The sequence below is a fragment of the Neolamprologus brichardi genome, chromosome 7 (assembly GCF_056152115.1).
Source record: "Neolamprologus brichardi isolate AB-2024 chromosome 7, ASM5615211v1, whole genome shotgun sequence".
Lineage (NCBI taxonomy): Eukaryota > Metazoa > Chordata > Actinopteri > Cichliformes > Cichlidae > Neolamprologus > Neolamprologus brichardi.
The window spans coordinates 24293412-24318183 of NC_142110.1; the positions used below are offsets into that span (position 1 = coordinate 24293412).

The following is a 24772-nucleotide window of genomic DNA, read 5'->3' on the forward strand; positions in this document are numbered from 1 at the left end:
ACTTTATTCATGGATATGCTGAGCTACTTTTAATTCATTTTCTTTCTCATTCAGATGTCTTCTTTGTTCTCACTCCTCGTCTTCCTTTGTTCCTCTCTCCTCCTGCTCCTTGTTCCCATCAGTACCTGCTTGAGATGAAGAGTCTGATTCTTCCTCCAGAACACATTCTGAAAAGAGGCGACAGCGAGGCCATTGCTTACGCTTTCTTCCACCTACAGCACTGGAAAAGGGTGGAGGGGGCACTCAACCTTCTGCACTGCACCTGGGAGGGCAGTAAGTACATGCTAACACACAAATACTGTAAACTGACAGTATTAAAATTTTAGTGGTGATTATTTCTGAACACGAATGATTCTGGAGCTCGTTGTTAATTATTAATTGTTTGTGTTTTTGTGTGTTTGTAGCTTTCAGAATGATCCCATATCCTCTGGAGAAGGGTCACCTGTTCTATCCTTACCCCATCTGTACAGAGACGGCAGACAGAGAGCTGCTACCCAGTAAGAGACGCTCTGACATGCACGTGCACACTGTGTAATGCAGTCAGGGCAAAAAATGTTATATTATATATATTTTTTAGGGAACTTGTTGTAAATTTCTGTGTTTAAATCCCTTTAATTCATTTTGGGAGGTTGTAAACTTTGAAGAAAAAAATGCTTCATGTCAAACATCTGTGCTGAAAAGGCTGTTTTGTTTTTTTTAAATTACACTTTCATTTGAGAATTTGGCTCACAGTGTGTGTGTGTGTGTGTGTGTGTGTGTGTGTGTGTGTGTGTGTGTGTGTGTGTGTGTGTGTGAGAGGTTGATTGTGAGTGTTGTCTTGATGTCTGCCCAGAAGCTTGTCTGTCTTCACTCACAAACCCTTCATTGATTGAGCTGGCCTACAGCCACGAGAAGCAGCACAGTGGTCTGTGTGTGTCTCTGAAAAGACATGCATGTTTATTTCAGCTAATTAAAATTGAACATAAATAAGAAATTAAATTGTGAATCAATGTGCCAAACATGACAGCATGCTATGTGTTAGACTTTGTCAGATGTTTGACCTTGTTAAACTTCCTCACCAGAAAAGGTTGCCTTCGTTGTTTTTCTTTAGGATACCTGCCCTCAAATTTGCCATCGTGTTGATAGTTACCCAGTAAAAGCCAGAAAGATGACCTTTGCTTTTAGAAAAAATGATTTGGTTGAGAACATCATGGAGAGTTGTGATACCGATTGTAATGTGATGGGAGGACTGTAAGTCTGACTGGTACATGCCCATACTGTCTGCTCCTTTTAAGGGTTCTTAACCACATGTGCACATCTGATATAGCTACATTTCATTTTTAGTGTCAGGGCTGCCACGTCTTGGATAAAGTTGAAGCGTAGGACACTTAATGAGCTCCTTTGAAACTTAAAATAAGCAGCGTTTGGTAGCTTAGTCATGAAGCATCTAGTGCTGAGAGCTGACGCGATCCTCGAAGATGCTGGTGGATGTCTACCACAAGAGTGTTACAGTTGATTTTGAAAACGAACAAATCAGCCCCCAGTGAAGGTTGTGTTGAGGAGTGAGAGGTGTAAATGTCGTACTCTGAGCTAATATTGTGTTTCTGTGTGTCCGTCCTGCGTGGAAGCAGTGTTTCACGAGGTGTCGGTCTACCCGAAGAAGGAGCTGCCCTTCTTCATCCTCTTCACAGCTGGTCTCTGCTCCTTCACTGCCATGCTGGCTCTGCTCACACACCAGTTCCCTGAACTTATGGGAGTGTTTGCTAAAGCTGTGAGTGTACACACACACACACACACACACACAGAGGGAAAAAAATGAGGAGAAAACTTGAATTTCACAGATAATGTCCAGATTACTGTGTCCTTCTCTGTGGAGAGTCTTCAGAGAATAACTCAGTGACCTTTGACCTTTTCTCCATAGATTTATTTTCATTAAAAAAATAAAATACCGGGTGAAATAACATACTGGATGACTTCTGACCTTTTTGCTTGTGCTACCCTCAGTGGCTGCACTCTTTTTGACAGTGAGTTAGACATGCAGGCTTTTATCACAGACAGAAACAAAAAGAATCTGTTGAAGTCACACAGTTCAATGGTTAAATGGGTGTCGTGGACCAATGGGGTAAGGACTGTACTGGCTAGAGGAGAAAATAAATCCCATGACTGTGTGTAGTGCTGGGTAGCTTAAGCTAGGACATTATAGCACAATTTATTAGTAGATTATATGAAACTTAATATGATGTGCAAAATAATAAAAATAAATGTCGTGGACTACACCCTGTGGTTCCTGTTTGGACTCATCCTTGCGTGCTACAGGTATCACAGCGACAGGAAGGGGCAGCAATGGCTGTCAGCCTGCAGCAAAACAGAGTAGAAATCTGAAAGATGTAAAGGTCATGGAGTAAACAAACAGTTTCTGTGCACACAGACAGTTTGTGTTTTAGCTGTGAGTGAAAAGAGAGCGCTTCAAACCACACTGGAAAAGGTAGCATGACAAATGACTCTTACAGGCTTTTAAACACATGTGGTTTGTAACACGCTTCTGGTGTCAGCTCTTGCATGTCCATCAGAGGAAACATGCTTCAGCTCCACCAACAGCTATACATGTCATACCTTCACCATGCTCACATATTATATGTGTTATTTGCACAAGCTCCTAAAAACAATGTGCATTTTACTGTCCTCTTGGATCTATTTTTAATCACAAACGTGGGAGAATTACTCACACTTTTGAGCTCTCCTCCACAAGTGTTGTCTTGCAACTAGTTTCAAACACACTGCCAACAGTTGCCCCATCCATCCATCCATCCAGCTGGAGGAAATGGCCAGGGGGAGGGAGTTCCTCCTGAATGACTCAACTTCTCACCCAACCTCTACAGCTAAACACAGCTACCCTTCAGAGAAAACTCATTTCTGTTATTTCAGTCATTATTCAGAGCTTGTGAGCAAAGGTCAGGGCAGAGACATCGACTGGCCGGTGAATCGTCAGCTTCGCTTTTACACAGAGCTCATTCCACCCATGGATTGAGGTGAGCTGTATATCGAGCCAGTATCTCTCAACCTCACCAGACTCCACCAGGGAGCTGAAGTTCAGTGTCCTAGTAGCCAGCCTTAGCACCCTGGAATCAGACTTACTCTGCCCCTCATCTGATTCACATGCTCACCTCATCGGTCTCTTTTATGTGAAAATATCAACAGGATCCAACTGATAGAAACACCTATAGTAGCCAAACATCTTCCCCCATATACTTTTTTTCAATTGTGGAGCAACTGGAGCAACCTTCAGACATCCATATTTTATATGAGCAGCCAGTGGAGGGCGCTGCCCACCCTCTGCCTCCTCCTTTAAGCCTGCAGCTCTGTGTTGCTCCCCTGGAATGTGGGTGAGCTCATCTCTCCACCCTGATGTGACACTATCAGCAGATACCATCTACCTGCTGAGAGGTAGATCATTGCAAGGAACACATTGCATGCATTTATCAGTGAGTCTGAAACCAGGAATAATTACATACCTGCTTATGTAAGTTTAAATCATTTATTGAAATCATAAATAAAAAGTATTTTAAAACGTATACTGCTCAAACACTAAGACATACCAGATCACAGTAATGCTAATCACAGATGCTGGTGGTTACTGCAGACTTGATGTTTTATGGGGAACCTTGAATGGACAGATGAGGCTTTTCTAACAGTTTTTGGAATGTTTTCCGACTAAAGTTGACTCCAGAAAAACTTAACAGGTGGCTTCCAAGGAGAATACATGGATACTGGCTACGTTTACTTTTTGATCTCATAGATCGATATTTAAATTCCACATTTGTTCAATGATTCATTTTAATATCTGAATAGATGAAATGATCAGTACATCAACTTGCTTGGGTAAATAAGTCGGGTTCCCACTGTGACTGAATGTAAAAGCAGCACAAGAGCTGCTAAACGTATAAGTCACCAGTGATTCCCTAGACCAATAAAACTTCATGCTAACATGGTGTCTTGGACAGGTCTCTCCCTGCCGCCCACACTGTTCAAACACTACTACACACATTTACTTTGAAGTGCTCTTTGAAGCTAAAATGGAGATGTGAGATCTGATGTGTGAAGCAATCCTCAAACCACCAGCTGCCCAGCTCACACATGCAGGTGGAGTCTCTTTCTGTGCCCCCCCCCCCCCCCCCCCCCCCAAAAAAAAAAAAAAAAACGTCTTCGTGACCTTTATCTGACATCTAAGACAGAAGGAACTTCTGTGAGCTGCTCAGGTGGAGCCCCTATCACCCCTCGCCTCCTCTTTACTAGTTGTTGTCAGACTGCCAGCTTGAGAATGAGGCCTGAGTTGCACTGTACACAGATGGAGGATTCATGCTGTGGAAGTGGAAAGTTTATTTGTTCTCACAGCTGAAAATAAAGAAAAATCCCCCAAACCTTCAGATAATTCAGACACATGGTTATGCAGCCTTTTTCTTATTTGTCAAAGTTTGACCTGTCACAGCTGCTGACCTTTCCCTGCTTTATCAAATGTGGTCCATATTTTACAAAATTACCTCCATGTTTTGCTCAGCTTGTACTGAAACCCCCAATTGAAACCAGGAAGTCATCAGGAAAGTGTTTGTTGATATCACAAGTTAAGGGAGTGCCCCCTGCTGACTGTTAGACAGTACTGCAACATTGAGAAGCAGTGTTCATCTTTTATGTACAGGTGATATACACAGCCACCACCCTATCCCGCCGGTCAGTTCAAAGTTTATATTAACCATCCAGATAATTATCACATTGTCTGCAAACCAAATATTAACATAAATTAAATTAGGGAGTCTTGCTATCAGTTGTCCATTTACAAAAACAGCAGTCAGGGAGACATGTTATCAGATAGTATGAACCTGACTCCATCTACACACCACAGCTCTGTGAGGGATGCAGCACCTATGTAAAATTGCTTTTATTAGATGACAAAAAAAGTGCTTAAAGTGGTGGCTCGATACACTGCTGCGTGTCTCCGATACCGTTTTGTTCCATCTGGTAGAATTGGATGCGGTCGGTTCCTGTGGCCACATTGCAGCCAGAATGCAGCGTGGCTGTAGCGTGGTGTGTTTCAGGGAAAAGATGCTGGCTGCCCTGTTAACCTTCTGTTTGTGTGATTGTATTTGTCTGTCTTTGTAGTTCCTCAGCACGCTGTTTGCTCCTCTGAACTTTATCATGGAGAAGGTGGAAAGCATCCTGCCATCCAGCCTCTGGCATCAGCTCACCCGCATCTGACCCCGACCGACAGAAGGGCCGACCGGACCAGGAATCAGACCCAGGACCAGCACCAAGAGCAGACCTCTATCTGGACAGAAACAGCTGAACTGAAATCCAGAACACTGCAGCGGACTAGACTGACGCGCCTCTGTGCCAAGTTCAAACCAAACCGAGAGCAGATGGGAATCCGAGGAGAGGCGCAAAACAAAAATGCTAAACAACACCCAGAATTGGTTTTGACTTTATTTGATATGTTTGCATTTCTTTGGGTTATCAGTCATTTAAAGCTGTTCTTTTGTTGTACAAAAAGAGGTGATCAATTGCCATCATTAAAAAGGTGAAAAGGAAAAAAAATACAATAAAGGACTTTTTGTGTATTGCTGCAAAAATGCAGTGTTTTTACTGGCTGCCCCACATACTGTGAAATCAGCTGACCTTGATATCAGCACCACCAGATACAACCGGCTGGGTTTTGTTTCTCTGCAGGATCCATCACATATTTGGAGCTTTCATTCTCAAACTAAAAGCTCACTCCACAGTGGAAAAGTTGTTCCTGCAACTGCTGAAGCTCCACTTCAGGCTGTCGCCTATTGCAAGTTCGTCGTCATCGAGTTTGATGGTAAAATGCTCAACTAAACAGTGTTAGAAGACACATTCACAGCCTGGTACAACGAACAGTTTTATTTCTCTATAGTTTCTAAAAGTTGTGGAATACATTTGAACAGCAAAGCTTAAGCTGTTGTGCAAGCCTGCTTCCATTTGCAGTCCACTCACTGTTGGTGACGGTTGGAGCGTTTTGATGGAATTATCAGACAGTTGTTGTGGCTTTCAGTGTGGTGTAAAAAGTTTGTGTTGCAGGTATTGTGAGTGATATGTTTAATAGTAACTACTTGCTAACCAAGCTTGCATGTGCTGTCTGACTTACACATCCCAGATATAGCTCTGAATGCAAGTCAACAACTCAGGTCCTTTCCCACTAACCCAGTGCCCAGTCCTGAACTGGTTCTGCATATTTGCACCATTCAAGGACTTGCTGGTCCCTTAGGGTTGGTGACGTCATTAATTATGCAGATTGTCTCCACTGTGATTTCCTTCCCACAGAAACAACCTAAGCAATGCTCAAGCATGTCTGGATGTGTACCAGCTTCCACAAGGTGCCAAAGCAATGCATCTTAATGATGAACTGTGACACAGACCTCATCACCAGGGTGCATTAATCTAGCTAAACAAGCTGCTTGAGAAGTTTGTCCAGTTAACAGAACACTAGTCAGAGAAATCAGAAACTATTCATGTGTTTTTGTTCATGAGACTCTTTAAATCTGGACACAGTGTGAGTTTAAACCATTTATTCTGTAGAGTTCACTTGTAAGGCTTATATTGTAATCTTACACAGCTGATGTGCAGTTTACAGACAGGACATGTATTACATCTAATGAAGCAACTGGTGAGAACAGCCGCTAGTTTGCTTTACTTCCTCAGTGTATAATGACTGCTCAGGCCACCGTCTGTCCTGTTTGTCAGTGATGATGTTTGATTTCACAGAGTCCTACTTGAATATTGCTCCTTAATCTAATATTGGTAGCAGGCACAATAACAGTGAAATGTAAACAGAGGTCCTAGTTATTAACACATTTCTAAGAAACAATGACAAAATGAGCATTTTAACTACAAGAAAAAGCATTTCTGATTGTTTTTTCTAGTTCTAGATATTTTAATTGGTTTTTCAAGCATTTATTTTAACAAGATGTTGACTACAATACCCCTTAGACTATCTTAATGATCAGTTACTTATAGTGATTTTCCAGAACAAGGCTGATGTGCAGAGCTGTAACACAGAGGGATAAAGCCGATGAATTATATCTCAAAGCAATGGGAAAGAGTTGTTAAAGCTAAGTTATGAAGAGAGGTAATGATGAGTGAGCAGCATTCTGCTGAGAGAGCACACTACAAATATGTTTGCTTTGAGAGTGTTGACAGAAGTATAGAGGAGGTCAAAGGGAGTAGCACTGCGTCTTTGTGGACCTAGAGAAGGATATAAGGGCCCAAGAGAGGCACTGTGGTACTGCACGAGGAGAGTCAGAGGATTATGTGAAGCTGCTGAAGGACATAGGAGGACTGTAAGAGTGCCAGATAGGTTCAAGGTCAGGGATTGACTGAACCCTTTCTTGTTTGCAGTGATGATGGAGAGGTTGACAGATGGCACTGATCTGTAGTGAAAGTAGGGAACAGGTGGAGGTATGCACTGGAGAGAAGAGGGATGAAAGTCAGTAGAACCAAGACAGAATCCAAGTGTGTGGAAGAGAAGGGAATGGGTAGAGCAGTGAAGCTGCTTTAAATAGCCTGCAAAGCAATAGAGAGTGCAAAAGAAGAGAGTGCAGGCAGGGTGGAGATAAGTGTTGGGTGATTTGTAACACGGGGATACAAATCACCCAGGCTTACAAGAAGGTAGTGAGACCTGCTACGATGCAGTTTGGAGATGATGGGACTAACAAGAAAGGAGGTAAAACTGAAAGAGGTTGAGTTGAAATATTTTCCATTGTGAATGACCAGGATGACCAGGATTAAACTATTATATCAGCGGGTTGAGCATTTTGGAGACAAAGTTAGAGAGGCAGGGTTGAGATGGTTTGGACATGGGCAGAGGTGAGATGGTGGATATACTTGATGAAGAATGCTGAATATGGAGCACAGAGAAGATTCATGGATGCAGTGAAGGAGGATATGGAGAAGGTTGGTGTTGCAGAAGAGAATGCTAGAGTTAGGGTGAGATGATGCTGATCTTCTGTTAGGACTTCTAAAGGGAGCACCCAAAAGAAAATGATCATTCAAACAGAGTCCCTGTAGATACTTAAAAATATAAGGTCATAAATGTAAAACTTTCCTCGTAAATACAGTAAGATGCTATGTCTGTTATCAACATTATGGTTTAATTCTAGCCTTTTTAAAAGACTTGGAGAAGATGCTAATATGAAATGTTAGTTGGAACTAATGTCCTACATTAGTGCCAACTGGGGATTTTGAGTATGTAAGTTTGTGTTAGTGAAATTGCTGTAGGTCCTGCCCGCATTAATTTTGCACTGTTTCTGAGTCAAACGACAGTGTCCACTCATTTTCCAGCTGCTGTTTTCTACTAAGTAAGGAGATTTAATGATGGAGAGAGAAAACAGCTGAAGGACCATGTTCTGTGCATATGGTGGTACCTCTGGAGCAGAAAGCCTCTAATGAGCAGACAGTAAGCGAGAGAGAAGCTTGTGATACGCTATGTTGAATGAGACTGGCGTGACAACAGCTTACACTGAAAGCACGCAGGGGAAAAGAACGCTGGTCGTACTTTATGTTGTAAATGGTTTGCTGACAAGTGTAAGGTGCCACAAGAACAAATCTAAACAACAAGCTGATAAACTGTGTGGAGAGCTGCTATGTGTTAAACTAGAGGTGTTGAAGGCTTCACAGGAGCAGGCCAAAAGCCTCCATGCATGTTGATTCAACAAAACTATAAAAGATATTACACATAATTTAAGTTATATTTCAGTATATACTTGGTCAGTCCTTGGGGCCTGTTTAAGCAACAGTTCATCTCCAAACCGTCACAACTGGAGCCAGCAGATCAAATGCTAGCCTGTTAGTCTCAATAGTATTTTCTGTGTTGGTTCAGCAGGAATCTGAAGCATGATTTGACTGATACATTCTCAAAGTAACAGCTACAGACATTCAGCAGTCAGGCTTTAAATGTCTCTGAGTCTGGAAGTTCATTCCACGTAGCATCCAAAAGAAGAAAAAGACGTGAATTTTTTTGGTGAGGAGGAAAAGAAAAAAGGTGTCTGAAAACCTAACAGACCTTCAGAGGGCTCAGAACTAAAGACAGACTCGAGATTATCAGTTAGATTGTCGTAACAAGACGTCAGATAGAGCTGAGGAGGAACGGGGGGACTCTGGATGCCCGATATGAGGCGTCAGTCACGTTTAGTGGTGGCGAGGTCACGTCTGGCCCTTACAGGTGTGCACGTCAACCTGCTGGTGGCAGTCACGGCAGTGGACTGCACAGCACCACTGGAACTTGCACTCGCACTTGGTTGTGCGGCTGACGCGAGACGTGTCGTAGCCACGGCCACAGCACATCACTTCACAGCCATCTACACCTCGGGATGTCCGGTTGCAGACCCGCCCACCTGTCCCCATCGACCCTGGAGAGAGAGCAAATGAGACGCGGTCAGTGAGAATAAATTTTGCACAGTATGACTATTAATTTAAAATGAGTTTTTGATCTGTGGGACCCACCCTAATGATGAGAACACAAGTTATTAACAGAGGAAAATCAAAACCTAGACAATGTATCAAAGGAACATAAACACCGAACACTAGTTTAGTAGAGAGTGCAAACACTTTGTCTTCCAAGCTAATGTGTTAGAGGTAGGTGGGGTCAAATTGTGATGGGTAGACGACTGGGTCACAACATCTCCAAAACTGCGACTGGTGGGGTGTTCCTGGTCTGCAGTGGTCAGTATCTACCAAAACTGGTCCAAGGAAGGAACTTTGGCAAACTAGAGAAAGGGTGATGGGCTGCCGGTCTGACGATTCAGGTTTTTCTCTTGCATCATGTGAACACTTGCCACCAGGATGCACTATGGGAAGAAGGCAAGCTTGTGGCGGCAGTGTGACACTCTGGGCTATGTTCTGCTGGAAAACCTTGGGTCCTCCCATCCATGTGGGTCTTATACCACCTGCCTAAGCATGGTTGCAGATGATGGTATTCCCCCCCTAATGGCTGTGACTTCTTTCAGCAGGATAATGCATCCTCGGTCATTTAACAGTGTTTCAGGAATGGTTTGGGGGAGCACAACAATGAGTATGAGGTGTTGACATAGCCTCCAAATTTCTCAGATCTCATCTGTCTCATCCGGACACCCAAGTCTGATACATCGAGGCCCCGGCAAGAGCGGAGTCCATGCCTCGACAGACAGGATGTTCTGACAGCATGCATAGTGTTTGCGTGTCTGTAAACACGATAGCTAAAAAAGTTTTAAATTAATTCTGACAACAATACTTCCACCAAGGTCTTCAAGGTGAACTCAATGATTTATTGGTAGAAAACTGACAAAAAGTTGTAGAAACTATGATTCTTAGTTTGCGCTGTGTGTGCTGTGTATTGTCAACGTATAGAAAGAATGGCATAAAGATTTAAAATGTCACATTTGACCTCTGACCTCACTTTTATATTACACATCAGCCTTTCTTTCAAGTTGACCACAAAATGTGATCTTATAAGTCAAGAGAAAGACAAGGAGCTGCTCCCGATCGCTGAAACTAAAAACATGGACATAATCAAAATTATAATCATTAGATGTAAACTTTATTCTGCTTTATCGCTACATAGTGTAAAATGCCAAGTTTAAGTCTACTTCATAATTAAAGGTTCTTAAAAAAATGAGGAAAAGTCAGTATTTACCTTGAAAAGTGTTTTTCCCACCAGTATCATAATCTATCATACTACAGTAGAAGGATCTGCCTTTCTGATCACTTCCTACTGCAGTTTTCCACTGAATGACATTTATACTCACTAAAAGCAAAAACATGTTTCAGTAGTTTCCTTCCAAAAGGAGATTTACTGATGGAACAGTTTCACACCTACACTGCCTGTGATTTCTAGTTTAAGAAGTGACAACCCTGCTGGGAAATAACTGGGACGTCCTAAAGGAATAAAGGAAAAGTGTTCATGAAGGTAATGGTACTGATGCTTAAAAAATGGACTATAGCATCGTGGAATGTGACTTGGCAGCAGTTGAGCCTCAATTTGGCCAATTAGAACAGTTCTATTAGCTTTTAGAAGCCAATAGGAGCAGAGTATAATGCCAGTACGGTGAAGATGAGATTTGGGGGGGGGGGGGGGGGGGGGGAGATAAGTAAGATGAACGAAAGTGAGATGAGAGATTGATGATAGGAGCCATCAGCCTGCACTCCCACACTTCATCAGCTGTTCATTTTACAGGAGACATCCATCGCCCACACACACACACACAGATACTGTACACACTCACTTTCTCCTGAATCCCAACTCCACTTACCCACACACACACTTTATATCGCCACAAACACAGTTAACGTACCTGAGCTTTGTATGCAGAAGGAATAGCTGGAGCTCAATTTATGATGGAGCTGTGTAGGCCTGCAGATTCGACTGAAAACCATCCACAGGAGTTTTTAGAGGGACTTTTTTTTTTAGCAGTATCAGCAGCTTTGATCCACTGATGTTAAACATGAGCAACAGGAGTGTTTTCAGTCTGCTTTGGATGATCAAACCCAACAGAATCTCACACGTTTCTATCTAACCACTGTGAGCAGAGCGTTTGGGTTATTGTGTCTAGATCTCCAGATAACTTCTCTTTGATAGCAGCACAACAAACACAGATGCGCCGGGTGTGGGAAAGGATCATCCCTATGATTTCAGCCAAAATAAAACACATGGGAATGGACGCTTTTGTGACACAATCTGCGCTGAAGTCATACTCTTTCACGGTTTTTGATTTCATGCTCAGCAGACGTCCAGGAAGCCTTCAGAGCGCTAAATTGTAACAAGGTTCTCACGGCCTGGCTTTTATAAAATATCGACTTTTTAACGAGTCATCACAGAGCTGGTAATGCTATTCAAAATATCCAAATGACATCATTTAGGATTTGCGGAGTTCGGGAGTATTGAGTATTGTATTGAGAGAAAGACTTCATCTCTCTTCTTGACTGAGATATTTATGTTTCTGTGTAACAATATTATTTTTTGCCTTTCTTCCCCCCAAACTTTACCAAGAAGAAGCTGCATCCATATATCTGTCAGATATGTGCAGTTTACAACTCTTCTCTATAATTCTGTTCAATATCTTGTTGCATAATTACACACATTAGTGAAAGTGCAATCAGCCTTTCCTTCTGAATTCTCGTTCACATCTTTTCTTCATTTTATGAGTTGAACGACTGTCATTCAGGAGAGACTGAGTCAAGCTGCTGCTCCTCGTCGAAGCATCGAAAGGAGCCCGATGAGGTTGTTTAGCCATCTGACCATGATGCCTCCCAGATGCCTCTTAGTTGGTAGGTCGTTCCATGGAAAATCACTGCCTGCCCCCCCCCCCTTGGAATAAACTAAAAGGGATGGAGACAGCACAAAAGACACACTACTTGAGAATATTAAAAAAAAATCTAAAAAGCTGGAAAAAATCAAGTGGAAAAAGTACCAAATTTCAACCCAGCCCTATGCAGGTTGACAGAGGTCTACAGGACAGAGGCTAAAATATTGTGTGACTTCTTCAAATGTGTCAATTATTCTAATTATTAGCAGAATGAAGAGCATATTCTGAGAGAGTCATGAATGAATCTTTTCAGATTTGACTGATTTTATATGGAATGAGCAATGTCCTGGCAGGAGCTGAACCTGGGGATATTAGATATCTTGGACTGACCTGATGGATCATATTACAGTGGAAAAGACTGTTATAACAATAAGATATGTGCTGAAAGAGGTCACAGCCATTAGGGGATGTGCACCTTTGCACGGCAGTAACATCGTCCTGAGGACCCTCGTCTGCCAGAGTGACAACAAACTGATGACTAAGTCCTTGAAGAACATGGTGCTCATATATTTGCTAGTTCAAACAGCTTGCATTTAAGTCTTTATTTACTTTACTTTTTTGTTTTTGAAATTGTTTATGTTTGGTCCATTTACTGGTGGTTTAAAAAAAAAAAAAAGATCGTTTCCACAATTTAGATTTTGTTGATGTGAAGCCTGAGAAAAAGCTTTTTATGATCAAAGTAGTTCTTGTGTAACCGATAACGCTGCAGTCTTTTGTAGCTTTTAATCTCGCAGCCTTTTCACTTCAACATCTTGATAAAGCTGCTGTGAAACATCTGAACTTTAGTGCTGTTGAGCTGCAGATGTTCAGCCAGCAGAGGACTGCTGCTCTGCTGGGCAGGTGTGACTGTTACTGTCTGACTGTAAAGCACAAGTGTTACTGAAAAAGAATGCATGTGTGTGTTCTGCTGACTTCTCCTGTATAAATTAAGGTTTAGAAAAAATTGGCTTCAAGTACCATCTCAAACATTGTTCTGGAATTTGCTCGTGTTTACATTCTGCTTCGCTCTGCGTGTACGCTCCTTCTGCACCATTCCCTCGCCAGGTAATATGTCTGGACATGACCCGAAGCCCTCCCCTCTCTGGCAGCGTGCCCGCCCGTCATCCAAAGTATGCAGCGCTGCTAGGGGTGACATCACGGCCAGAGTCTTCCTCACAGCCCTCGATCGCCCTGCGTCTGCTTATTGAATTAAGATGAGGGGGCGCCGAGAGATGAGTTTAGCACCTGAGCCTCAGGGCTGAGGGAAATTGATTTCACACTTTAAAGAGGCACAGAGGGGCCGTCTCGCTATCTCTGTGGGCCCCGAGCCTGTTTGTGGTTTGTGTGTGAGAACAGATTTAGTCTGTTTCTTTCCATGATTGAAGGCGAGTTTGCATGTCTTTCAGAGCGCGTGCACGTGTGTGTGTGTGTCTGTGTGTGTTGGGAGAAAGGCTGATTACTTTTCATGGTTGTGCAACCAAAAAGAGGGAGCAGGTGACTCTACATACAGTACATGTTATGATTGAGAGCGAGTTTGTAAGTCTGTGGTTGTCTCATGGGAGTTGGTCTTTAAAGAAGGCGTATGTTACGTTCTCATGAGAGGCCCACTGTGTGTGTGTGTGTGCGTGTGTGTGTAACCTCACCCTGCTTACATGTACACATCCCATAAAACTTCCATGTCTGCTGTAATGCCTCAACTTGTTCCCAAAAGCAGGGCCTAAGACCTCCAGGGGCCTTTAGACAAAGCAGGATTAGGTGCTTAGTGCAGTAACTTCAGATTTAAACCTGAGTTTTCAATGTCAGGAAAGTGGTTCATGCCTTATTTGAGTACCCTGCCACTGTAACTTTTACTACAGATCTAATAAGAGTATCTTATATTTGAGAGAAGATATCAACATGTTCAAAACCACTGACCCATCAATTCTCTGGAAAACAGAATCACCATTCCTAGAAGATCCTGTGCACAAGCAGTCAGAGGATCTACAGTTCTACAGACCATCTAAGGGTTTTGTGTGTTTCATATAAGCATCAAAAGGAAATCTAATCTTCTGAAGAACAACTTCATAGTTTTACTTCTTGTGAACAAAAACTACCACAGCCCAGCCGGGGGTGAGTTTGATCTCTTAGAGAGAGGCAGACGTAAATCAGGAGCTGAAAGCCAAAACAAAAGCATCACTGAGATACAAAACTCAGTTACCTTGTACTATTAACAGCTGTGAAGCCAAAACTGAACTTAAAACTTGATAGACTGCACAGCTGTTAATGAGCTGCAGTTATTATTGTGTTGTATGCAGTGAATAAACCTGCTGCCACTGGTTCACATTCAAAGCTCTTCTGAAAGTTTCTGTCAGAAGGAAGGTTTGGCTTCTCCACTCATCAGGTGCAACGAGGCTGCGGCTGTGGATACTGTCAACTGACAGTTTTTATTTAATTGCTTTCTTTGGTGGTCAGTTGCCTGCAATGGTACGCAGCCCTGGTTTGAGCCACACGAGAAATTAATCACACATGTGCCATGTTCTCTGAATTCCCACCAGCCAAAAACTGTGTGATCCGACAGCAGTTTCTGAATGATTTTCAGTGATAACAGGTTCATATAAAGTACTGACAGAATGCAATAATAATTTATTCATAACATTTTGTGCATATATGTATTTAAATAAGATGTTTGTCACATCCATCCACTTGCATTTGTTTTATTCTCTAAATCTGCTGCACCTGCTTTTGTTTGCTGTGGTAAAACTCATTCTTTATTTTCAGTTATTTAAGAGAGACGATCATGTGATGTACAGCAGTTTAATCATTTCTTTGAGCGTGGAAATTATATTTTATGATAAAAGTTCATTTTTCTTAGTATATGCTGTCAATTATAGTTCTTTGGAATTCGCAAAAATCTGTAATGGCAGATCCCATTAGTCAGAAATAATAATGAAATAGGTATGTCACTGTGCTAAAGCATCACAAAACTGTTTGAACTGTTTTTATTACTATTGTTTTATTTTTCTGGGTTGGGTGGTTTCATGTGAATTGAGTGAAAATCTTTAAGGGCACTTAAATAGCTTAAAACTTTCAAAACTACCAACACAGTGTCAGGAATCAACCTGCCTGACTTCATGTACAAACGTCTATGCACTGGGCTGAAATACAGCACACAGATGTACTGAGCTGTTTTACAATAATAAATACAGCACGGCTGGACATTTGTGTAACACCAATTTGTCCACCAACAGTGGAGAGATTCAGCCAGCCAAGTTAATAAAAACACTCTCGTATTGATGGAGTCGTAATAAGAGGCGTCACAGGATAAAACAACAGCACTCATTCAAAAACAGTGCCACATGGTGGTGAAAGTTACAGCTAACATCAGTCACTAACAGAAAGCAAAAAAACAAACAAATAACACAACAAAAATAACAGGAAAAAAAACGTTCACGATTTAGTGAGATTAAAAAATTATGTTTTTGCTCATGAGAATATTCACTGCTCCTACCTCCCAGGAAGTCTTTCACTTCTAAATTTCTCAATGAATGTTTAAATTGTAAAAAAGAAAGAAATTATGTCTGGGTGGAGTATTTCGGTACACACACCTCTGAAATGTGTGTGTTTGGTGTTTCTGCCACTGAAATCTCTCCCGTTTTGCAGGCCAATCATGCCCTCAGGTGTGTGTGTGTGTGTGTGTGTGTGTGTGTGTGTGTGTTTCTCCAGCACTGGTGATTTATAATGATGTGTAGTCCTCTAAGATTTCAGCCTACAGAAGTGTGTAATGGGTCTTAAACTGGCTGACACCCGATCGCCACGGATCATCTGCCGCCTGTCAGGCATTCACCTCCACCTCAAGACACTCTCTCATGGCCTTTATCTTCATTCTCTCATAAGCTTTTCAAACGCAAACATTTTCTTTCTCACGCTTGCTCTGCTATTGTAGCTTTACATATACATGAACACAGATTGCCCTCACACGAACACGCTTATGACACAGACATCCAGAGCCACCGTAGTTGCTGAAAAACAATTACATCTTATGTCATCTAAAGTTAAAGATCAGTTTTCAGTGTGGATGCTTCTTCAAATCTGAACGGCAAAGGAAAAAACATTTTTTGCTTCCTTGAAGTTTTGAGAAACAGGACAGCAAAATAACATTTTTGCACTTTGAAACATTCACTAACAGCCTCGGTGGCTGAAAAATATTCCTAAGCTGCAAAAAACAGAAGATCCTCTGAATCTGGCTCCAAATGTAATCAGTGCTCATAGACTCGCCGTGTTAAAATGACCAACAGAAATAAACATGTTTACAGCCCATTTGTGCCTTTGGAGCACTAACACGGTGAAGAGGCTCATTCTGGAGTATTTGTAATGGAATTATCTGACAAATAATAAGGTCTGCTGTGCGGTGCAGCCCACCCAAGAAATTTGTTTTCAGTTGTAGCGAGTTACACTACAATTATAGAAAACTGCTAGTCTGTTACTCAGTGTACTAATTAGAGTTAGCGTTTAACATGGCAGTAGCCAAAAACCTAATACTGAAGCAGACTTCGAAACCAATGGTTGACATCACAGTGACTGCTTGACACAGACAGCGGGTCTATGAAACAGTCCTCGGCTGTATATTGTGTATGAAAGACTCAAAGTGTGTTTTTGTCAGTACATGTATGGTACTGCTGACATGGCAAGAAGTTGCCTGCCAAAAGAAGAGTGCTTTTTCACACTCACCAGTGTGGATTGTTTAGACTTGGCAGTGTGAGTAACGCATTTTTCACTCATTCTGAAAGCTGGAATTGCCAGCTTTCAAATTTCTAACTTCCAACTGGATCGAATGCACCATCAAATATCAGTATGACGGTGTGAACAGCGGTCCACTGGGACTACAGGTGCGGGTGGAGGTGGGTTTGTTAGGTGTGTGTGCTTTGGTCCCAGAAAAGTCATGGGGAAAAAAAACAAAACAAAACAAAAAAACCACACTTTAACACGTTCTGGTACACAATGGTGACAGTAAAAGTAGAAGATGGACAAGTTTGAGATGCCAGCAAAGTGGAAGTGTTTTAGAGATGCAGTTCAATCAGCTACTTGAAATCAAGCATATGAAAATCTGTTCACACCACCTCCTTTTTTAAGGATACCAACCAGCTGTGCTGTTCAAGTGATGCACTTAAGTTCCAGAGTATTTACTCTGGTTTTGATCTGGTTAATTAAATTGAGTAAATTAGAGCATTTAGGCTTGTTTGACCAGATTACAAATCAACATTTTTCAGCATGTAATTTGGAAGTGATTAAACAAACCTCTAAATGGTCTGAACTGGGTGTTTATGTGTCTTTGACAGGTACGTTTTCCACTCACTGCTTACTGGGATCCAACTGATCCAAATGGTAAAGGTCAGTGTTTACCTGACTCGTGGTCCCGTATGCAGTAGTCTGGTGAGTCCTCCAAGTAGACGAGGTCATTCTTGCTGGGACGTTTGAAGTGTGTATGAGCGGCGGTAAAGCCTGTGCCATACTGATTCACTGCAACCTGCACGGCACCGTTGTACCTTTTCCGTAGATGGTCACCTGTGCGGCGGAAGTCAGCCATGGCCAACCAGCAGGTCCTGATGCTACATGATCCACTGACACCATGACATTTACACTCCAGTGTCATGAAGCGCTTCACAGCCTGGGGAGCACAACAGTAAACAGATTTAGTAGAACTGGTGAGTGAATGGTACTAATTTAAGATTTTAAAGCCCAAGATACAAATGTAATGATGTTATGTAGATCTAAAAACAGTCAAATTCATTTTCAGCGTTTTATCAATGTGTTTCTATTTCTGAGATTCTTAAAATATTGGATAAAAATGTAAAAGTTATGTAATTTTAGTGTCTCAGGCCAAACTGAAGGACTTTGAAGTCAGTTATCTATTCAGTGCTTCCTCACCTTCCTGCCAGCTCTGTTGTTGTGCAGGTTCATGAGTGCACGGGCATCCCTCTCCTTCCTCTCCTTGGCATCCACGAAGGCTTGGCTGAAGCGTATGGCATGCTCCACATGGTCACTACAGCCTCCCCAGTTGAAGGAGCCTTTGGCATCCTGTGATGAGCCCTTCTTGGTGGGATCACAGGAGCAGGAATCCAACTCACCTTGGCTGCAGGCTTGGGCCAGTGTGTAAACAACTCCAGCTGAGGAGATAGCGTAGACAAAGGCCACCTCACGGCTACCTTCACAGAGAGAATTGTTTTTTTATTATGCAAAGAAAAAAAATTTAATTACTCAATTTTTACCCAAATACCGGTAAACAGGAGCCAAAAACCTTGTTGATTTCAGCTATTTGTGGGAGTGTCTCATTTGTCAGTTAACACTAGTGCTGGTAAACTAGCTAGTTTAGCAAGGCACAGCTGTAATTCACTGTAATAACAAATAAGACGCCAATATTGGCTAGTGGAAAAAACAGGCTTACTGTAACATAAAATTTACTAATTGGAGAAAATGAAATTGTACTTAGTTTCCTCTAATATAATCAGATGCTCAGCACAAACAAGTAACCACCTGTCAAAGATGAGTAATACTGGAAATGCCCTTTATTCTCTAAATTTCCTTTTTTTGCACTGAGCTGTAAATATGTTTACTCTTTAAATCTTGGAATTTTCACATCATAGTCTGTGGGGAATCCTCAGACTGCATTTTTGACACTTCTGCATCAGCTTTATTTTTTATTTTTTATTTTGTACCCCCTAAAATGATTGACATTTACACATCTGCCACAAATGCATTCAGTAACATCATTTATAATTGAGAATTGTTATTTTTCCCGATTGTTGAGAGTGGATCAGTCAGCCGCCTACTGTATATATGGTACGATATATAGGATACATGATCAATTCACATGCACCAAAATTTCTATGTATTTTCCCCAGAAACTGCAGATGTTAGGATAGCAATTAATCCAGACAGAGTCAAAAGACCAGCATTAAAAAAAAGTTGCAGATATGCTTCTCTCCATTCCTAATAGAACCTCACTGATGCCACAGTTACAGTAACAAATCTAAAAACCCTTTAAATGTTTGGCTGCCACTGCTACCTGTTACTGTCTGCTATAGGCTTTTATTCAAAGCATGAAAAAAATATGTCATCTCCAAGATGGATAAACAGCTAACATTTACCAGCAGTGCCCTGATAAGGAGCTCTTATCTCCTTCTGCATGTATCTGATAAAAGATCCGAGCAGGATCAAAGGCTCAGGTGGGGAAAGGGTGTGTGTTGCATCTAACAGGGCCAAACTAAATATATGAAAGCCTATTTTTACAAGAACAAGCCACTTACAATGTATAATAATTTAGAGCCATCAGTGTGCACTTCAAATAAATCTCCATCTAAGATAGTACATTTCTGCTACGTAAGAAAAATAAATATAGGAAACAGCATTCAGGTACACAGCTGTTAAAATAAAGACAATTTATTTCCCCCCCTATTAAAAAATGTAATTTAAAGAAGCAAACTTGATGTTTTCATCTGATAAATTACATTTTTAAAAAAACATTCTTGACATTGTTTCAAGCCCCTTTTCTGCTTGTGCGGGTTAACAACACAATGTTAGATATGTTATCATATTTTATATTATATCATTGATGGCAATGAGTTAATTCATTCACTTATAAAAATTCTAATTAATTTAACCTATAAGGGATTCTGCTAAATACGTTAAATGTGTTAAAACAAAGTCAGTAAGACTAATGAAACTCAAGTATCACAGTAGCACTAGAAGAAAAAAGAAGCTCCCAGCTCTGCCAAGCACACACAGTGATATCAGTATGTGGGTGTCTGGGTCCAGCAGATAAGTTGAGCGTGCCTAACAAAGTTAATAAGGAGGACGCTGAGAGAACACGACAACAGGGAGGGAGAGCTCCTGTGTAATTGTTTGAAATTAGCCTACTGACACTGACAAGAAGGCGCTTCAGACGGGGCCTCAGTGTGCCATGATAATGCTGTGTGACATGGCCGGGGCCTGGCTGGGAGGTCCAAATACCACATGGCTGATTAGAGGCCCAGACATGAAACTAAGTCGTAGGATCCGCATCACAGGTTAAATCTCGGGGCATGGGAGAGGAACATCAGGTCGCCAGGTCCTGATGATCCTCCCCAGGCAATATATTAAAAAAAAAAAAAAAACAAGAAAGAAGATGTTTCAGCTTCCCCTCGTCGGAGGTACAGACTGATTTTAGCTGCTGAGATTTGCCATCACATGACAAATTGGACGGGACGCTTTTGTTCAGACTCCAATCTGTAACAAACGGTGACAGGCAGCTTATTGATACTCACCGCTTGGTTTCCGACACTGTTCACACTTTATCACTTTGGAAGAGTCATTTGTAATACTCCCTACACCCACCACTCTCACCAGAAATAAATGAAGAGGAAAAACTGTGCCTGTGTCCTCTCTGGATTTCTGGAACTCTCAATAAATCAAGTGTCTTCTCCAGCAAATCACCAGAGAGGATAAACAGTGCTAATAAACTGAAGTAGCTCTTGAAAGTGGTGGGATTACTTCTATTTCAAAAAAAGTCTAAAATTTCTGCAGTTTGTCATTTGAACGAGCTGAGCAGAGAGTAATTAGCTCTGGTCAGACAGCAGCCCAAGGGAATCGAAGGGACACCAAAACATTGTGATGAAACCAAATCAGTCATCAAGTCACTGATTCTACAGACACTGAAATCTGCATAACACTGTAACGAGTTAATTAGTTATTACTGATTAATCTTGTATACATTTACAATCAACTGTTCAATAGTTTAAATTAAAAAAACACACCTAAGAATTAAAATTCCAATCAAATGCTGGAGTTTCTCTCTCATCAGTTACTGAGTGCCATTTTTGTTGAATAAATTATTTGAATTATTATATCAGAATTATTACGGATACATTTCTCCAGCCATGGCAAATTGTTTTAGTAGGACATTTGTCCACCGGCCTTAAACAAAATACTGAGTAACACGATAGCAACCCAACACAAGAAAATGAGGGAGAAACCAGTTGGCTGCAGTGACGTGAGAAATGCACGATTGTAAAGTGAGACGAGGTGTGGAATGCAATCCACCTCTGTCGACAATAAAGGAGCATGTCTGCAGAGCAACTATCAGTTTTCCAGAAATCTTCTGAGTGGCAGTAAATCTGCCCGACACTCTAAAAACTTTTGTTTGTGCAGATTTGTCACTTTAATTTAAAGACATATGTCAAACATGTTTTCAAATTGATGTAACACATGATCATGCAGCGGTTCATCTTCAGGGAGTGCCAGCAGACCTGGTAATGTAAGCCAGCATGTGCTATAGCATGCAGTCTGCTTCAGTGTTCTTACCTATGCTGCGATTACGGGAAAGACAGCCCATATATATATATATATGTATATATATATATATATATACATATATACACATATATGTATATACATATATATATATATATATATATATATGTATATATATATATGTGTATATATATACATATATACACATATGTATATACATATATATATATATATATATATACACACATATATGTATATACATATATGTGTGTATATATATACATATATACACATATATGTATATACATATATGTGTATATATGTATATATATATATATATATACATATATACACATATATGTATATACATATATATATATATATATATATATATGTATATATATATATGTGTATATATATACATATATACACATATGTATATACATATATATATATATATATATATACACACATATATGTATATACATATATATATACATATACATATATATATATATACATATATATATATATATATATATATATATATATACACATACATACATACATACATACATACATACATATATATATATATATATATATATGTAGCAAGAAGATAATCATATTTTTAAAAAGAAGAAATAATTATGGATTCAGTAGCACAAAGAGAAACAGACAAGACTTTTTTTTTTTTTTAAAGTGGGTCCAAACAGACTAAAGTGTGAGTTTATTTTTAATTTCTCAGCCGTCTAATCAACATGTAACCTTCATTTTCATGGCAGAACCCCTGGACCTTCTTTGAACTTTATATCTAAATTTTTTTGTTTTTTTAATGTAAATGTTACTTTTTTCATGTTAAGGTAGAATGAAGGTCCTACTGTATTTTGGCTTTAACACTCGTGAAACTCACTGCGTAGCAGCAGACGTCCAAACAGATTGTGGTCCCTGGCTGTGGTGTTGCAGTTCCAGCGGTGGTTGCGGAACTGGTACTGGCACTCTGAGATCCAGTCCTTCATCCCAGCCCCGATGGCCTGCATCACCTTGGGGTACTGGCGGCACAGCTGGCGCTGCTTATTCACCAGTCCAGGGATGTTGTCGCACATCACCTGGGAGCCCAGGGTGCCCATGTACCTGTAGAGTGGGAGGGTAAATGTCAAGACAGATGAGCACTTGCAGGGATGTTTCTGGATCACTTTAGTAAAGGATAAAATCGAATCATTTTGTATGTAACCCAACATGTGTAAAGGCAGCTGTGGATATATTAAAGCTTTGTAAGGTAATTGAAGACCTTTACTTTATATTAATGCATGAAATAAGAATGCTAGAGGGTGTATTCTTCAGGGGTATCAGTTGGAATCACTCCTAACAAGTCCACACTCCCTTTTACCTGCAGAACAAGATGATGAAAGACTGATGGGCTGCACTGAAGATTAAAGACACAAAGCAGCAGCAACAAAAAAGGAATTATCTCTCCAAATACCATCTCAGTATCACAGGGTACGAAGTAAGGAATTTGGAAACAGGAGCTTTGCAAATATTAATTAGAGATTCAAGAGAAGGATAGCAAATAAAGAGAAATTAAATTATATCAAATGACTTCAGCCTGGAAACTAATCTGTCCAAATATTCAACAAGCTGCAAAAATAATTATGCAAGCCATGGGGGGAATTTAGTCACTCACTGTGGGAACATTTTTGTTAAGATAAAAGGGTGCATATGGAACTGTTTTTTTAAACCAATAATTTACCGATGACAGAATAAGACAACACATTTGAAAGGTTATTATAATAGCACATAACCAACGTGCACAAAGTCTTACACTAGCGTTTTCATTTAAACAAATATGTAAATGTTAAATAATAATAATACTTACCACCAGGACGCATCGATCTCAGCTGTGAGCCAGCAGATTGCTACAGATAAATAAAAACATATTCCGCTTGGCAATAAGTGCATATTAACCAAACTCTGTTTCTTTATGGGTCTGGACGGAGCATTTCCACAGATGACAGGAAAAAATTAATAAAACAGAAGCTGAAAGTTGAATCGCCGAGTTAAACTCGCTTTAAAAATGTATTACAAGACAGTCGGAGGACAGACGGTTTGCTCGTAAAAGTCATGGCTGGCTGGGATTCTGCACAGCGGCAAAGCGCTTCTGAAGAAAAGGTTAAGAGCGACTGTCTTAATAGTCCAGAGCAGATTCTCAGGCGAGATACGCGGATGCTGTGCTATCAGGTTCAGATTGCTTTACACAAGGAGTGGGCAGAGTCCCGTCTCAGGAATGAGGTGAAGAAACGAGATGTCTGAGAGTATCTGTTCAGGCTGGTTTGACATCAGACGGGTTTGGCCCGTGTCCAGACCGGAGCTCCGCACCTCTGAGATGTGGTCCAAGTTGATGGGCTCTTCATTCAAATCGCACCGATGAGACGCGCGCAGAGAAGGAGCTAGCTGTGGGAGGATTCACACTCCACGCTTAACCAATGTCAGTCACCACAGGAAAAATACCCAAACCCGCTTAGATTCAAAATCGGGGGACACGATGATGAATGGAGGTGATGTGCCAGTCCGAAAAAAACAGGCTACAAAAAAACAACAAGAACTTTTACGCACAAAAGATAAACATTATGATTTTTAAATGTTTTTCTCACAGGACTCCGTAGAGCTCAACAGAGAAACCCTCTGGCATATGGTGTAGCGGTGTAATTGATAAGCATAAAGACCCTTTAAGAAAATAAATCAAACTAGTGTTTTGTTTATGTTGAGCGCCCATCGCCATAGCCATATCCCACACAGGTGAATAATATCTCAGATTCCTCGCGCATGACGCACGGTTATTTTTACAGCCTTATACAAACTATCACTCTAATAACTCAGGAATGATGGTCTAAAAAAGGAGGAAAAAACTGGGCACCGATTCTCCCAGAGCAGCACCTAAAGGTGATGTGTCCATTTCAATTGGATTATCCATGTCAGTCTTTTTGATGTGTCCCGGTGAAGTCTGTACCACTGTCACACAGCGTTTCCTCCATCTTTGATCTAGCCCGGGGTGTATCTGGAGGTCTGGAGACTTTGACCAGATGAGATTAATGGGCAAATTGGATTGTTCCCATGATCCCCGTGGAAGAAACCCATAAAACAACAAGAAGATTTGGAGCGTTCTCACTGCTCTCATCAGGACTTTGAACACGACTTTATTTTTG

The 24772-nt window shown here is 40.9% G+C and overlaps 2 protein-coding genes across 7 annotated transcripts in view; one reads left to right on the top strand and one right to left on the bottom strand.

Annotated features, from left to right (window-relative positions):
• The window catches only part of LOC102785930 (suppressor of tumorigenicity 7 protein homolog), a 56826-nt gene extending 51233 nt beyond the window's left edge, over nt 1-5593 (top strand). For 4 of the 6 annotated variants that reach the window (XM_035914963.2, XM_035914976.2, XM_087843341.1 and 1 more), the window contains 4 exons: nt 123-273; nt 405-497; nt 1608-1750; nt 5134-5593. In XM_035914963.2, the coding sequence (XP_035770856.1) occupies nt 123-273; nt 405-497; nt 1608-1750; nt 5134-5229 (483 nt within the window). In that variant the 3' untranslated portion in view covers nt 5230-5593. The remainder of the gene's footprint in view (nt 1-122; nt 274-404; nt 498-1607; nt 1751-5133) is intronic. The other 2 variants (XM_087843340.1, XM_087843342.1) reach the window with 1 other exon arrangement.
• Nucleotides 5594-8237: 2644 nt separating this feature from the next.
• wnt2 (wingless-type MMTV integration site family member 2) lies at nt 8238-23963 on the bottom strand. Its single transcript, XM_006782313.3, has 5 exons — nt 23446-23963; nt 22483-22703; nt 18210-18487; nt 17685-17949; nt 8238-9395 (listed from the first exon to the last, which is right to left on the bottom strand). Exons 1-5 carry the CDS (start codon nt 23526-23528, stop codon nt 9190-9192), a joined length of 1053 nt encoding a protein of 350 aa, XP_006782376.1. The 5' UTR covers nt 23529-23963; the 3' UTR covers nt 8238-9189.
• Between the last annotated feature and the right edge of the window lie 809 nt (nt 23964-24772).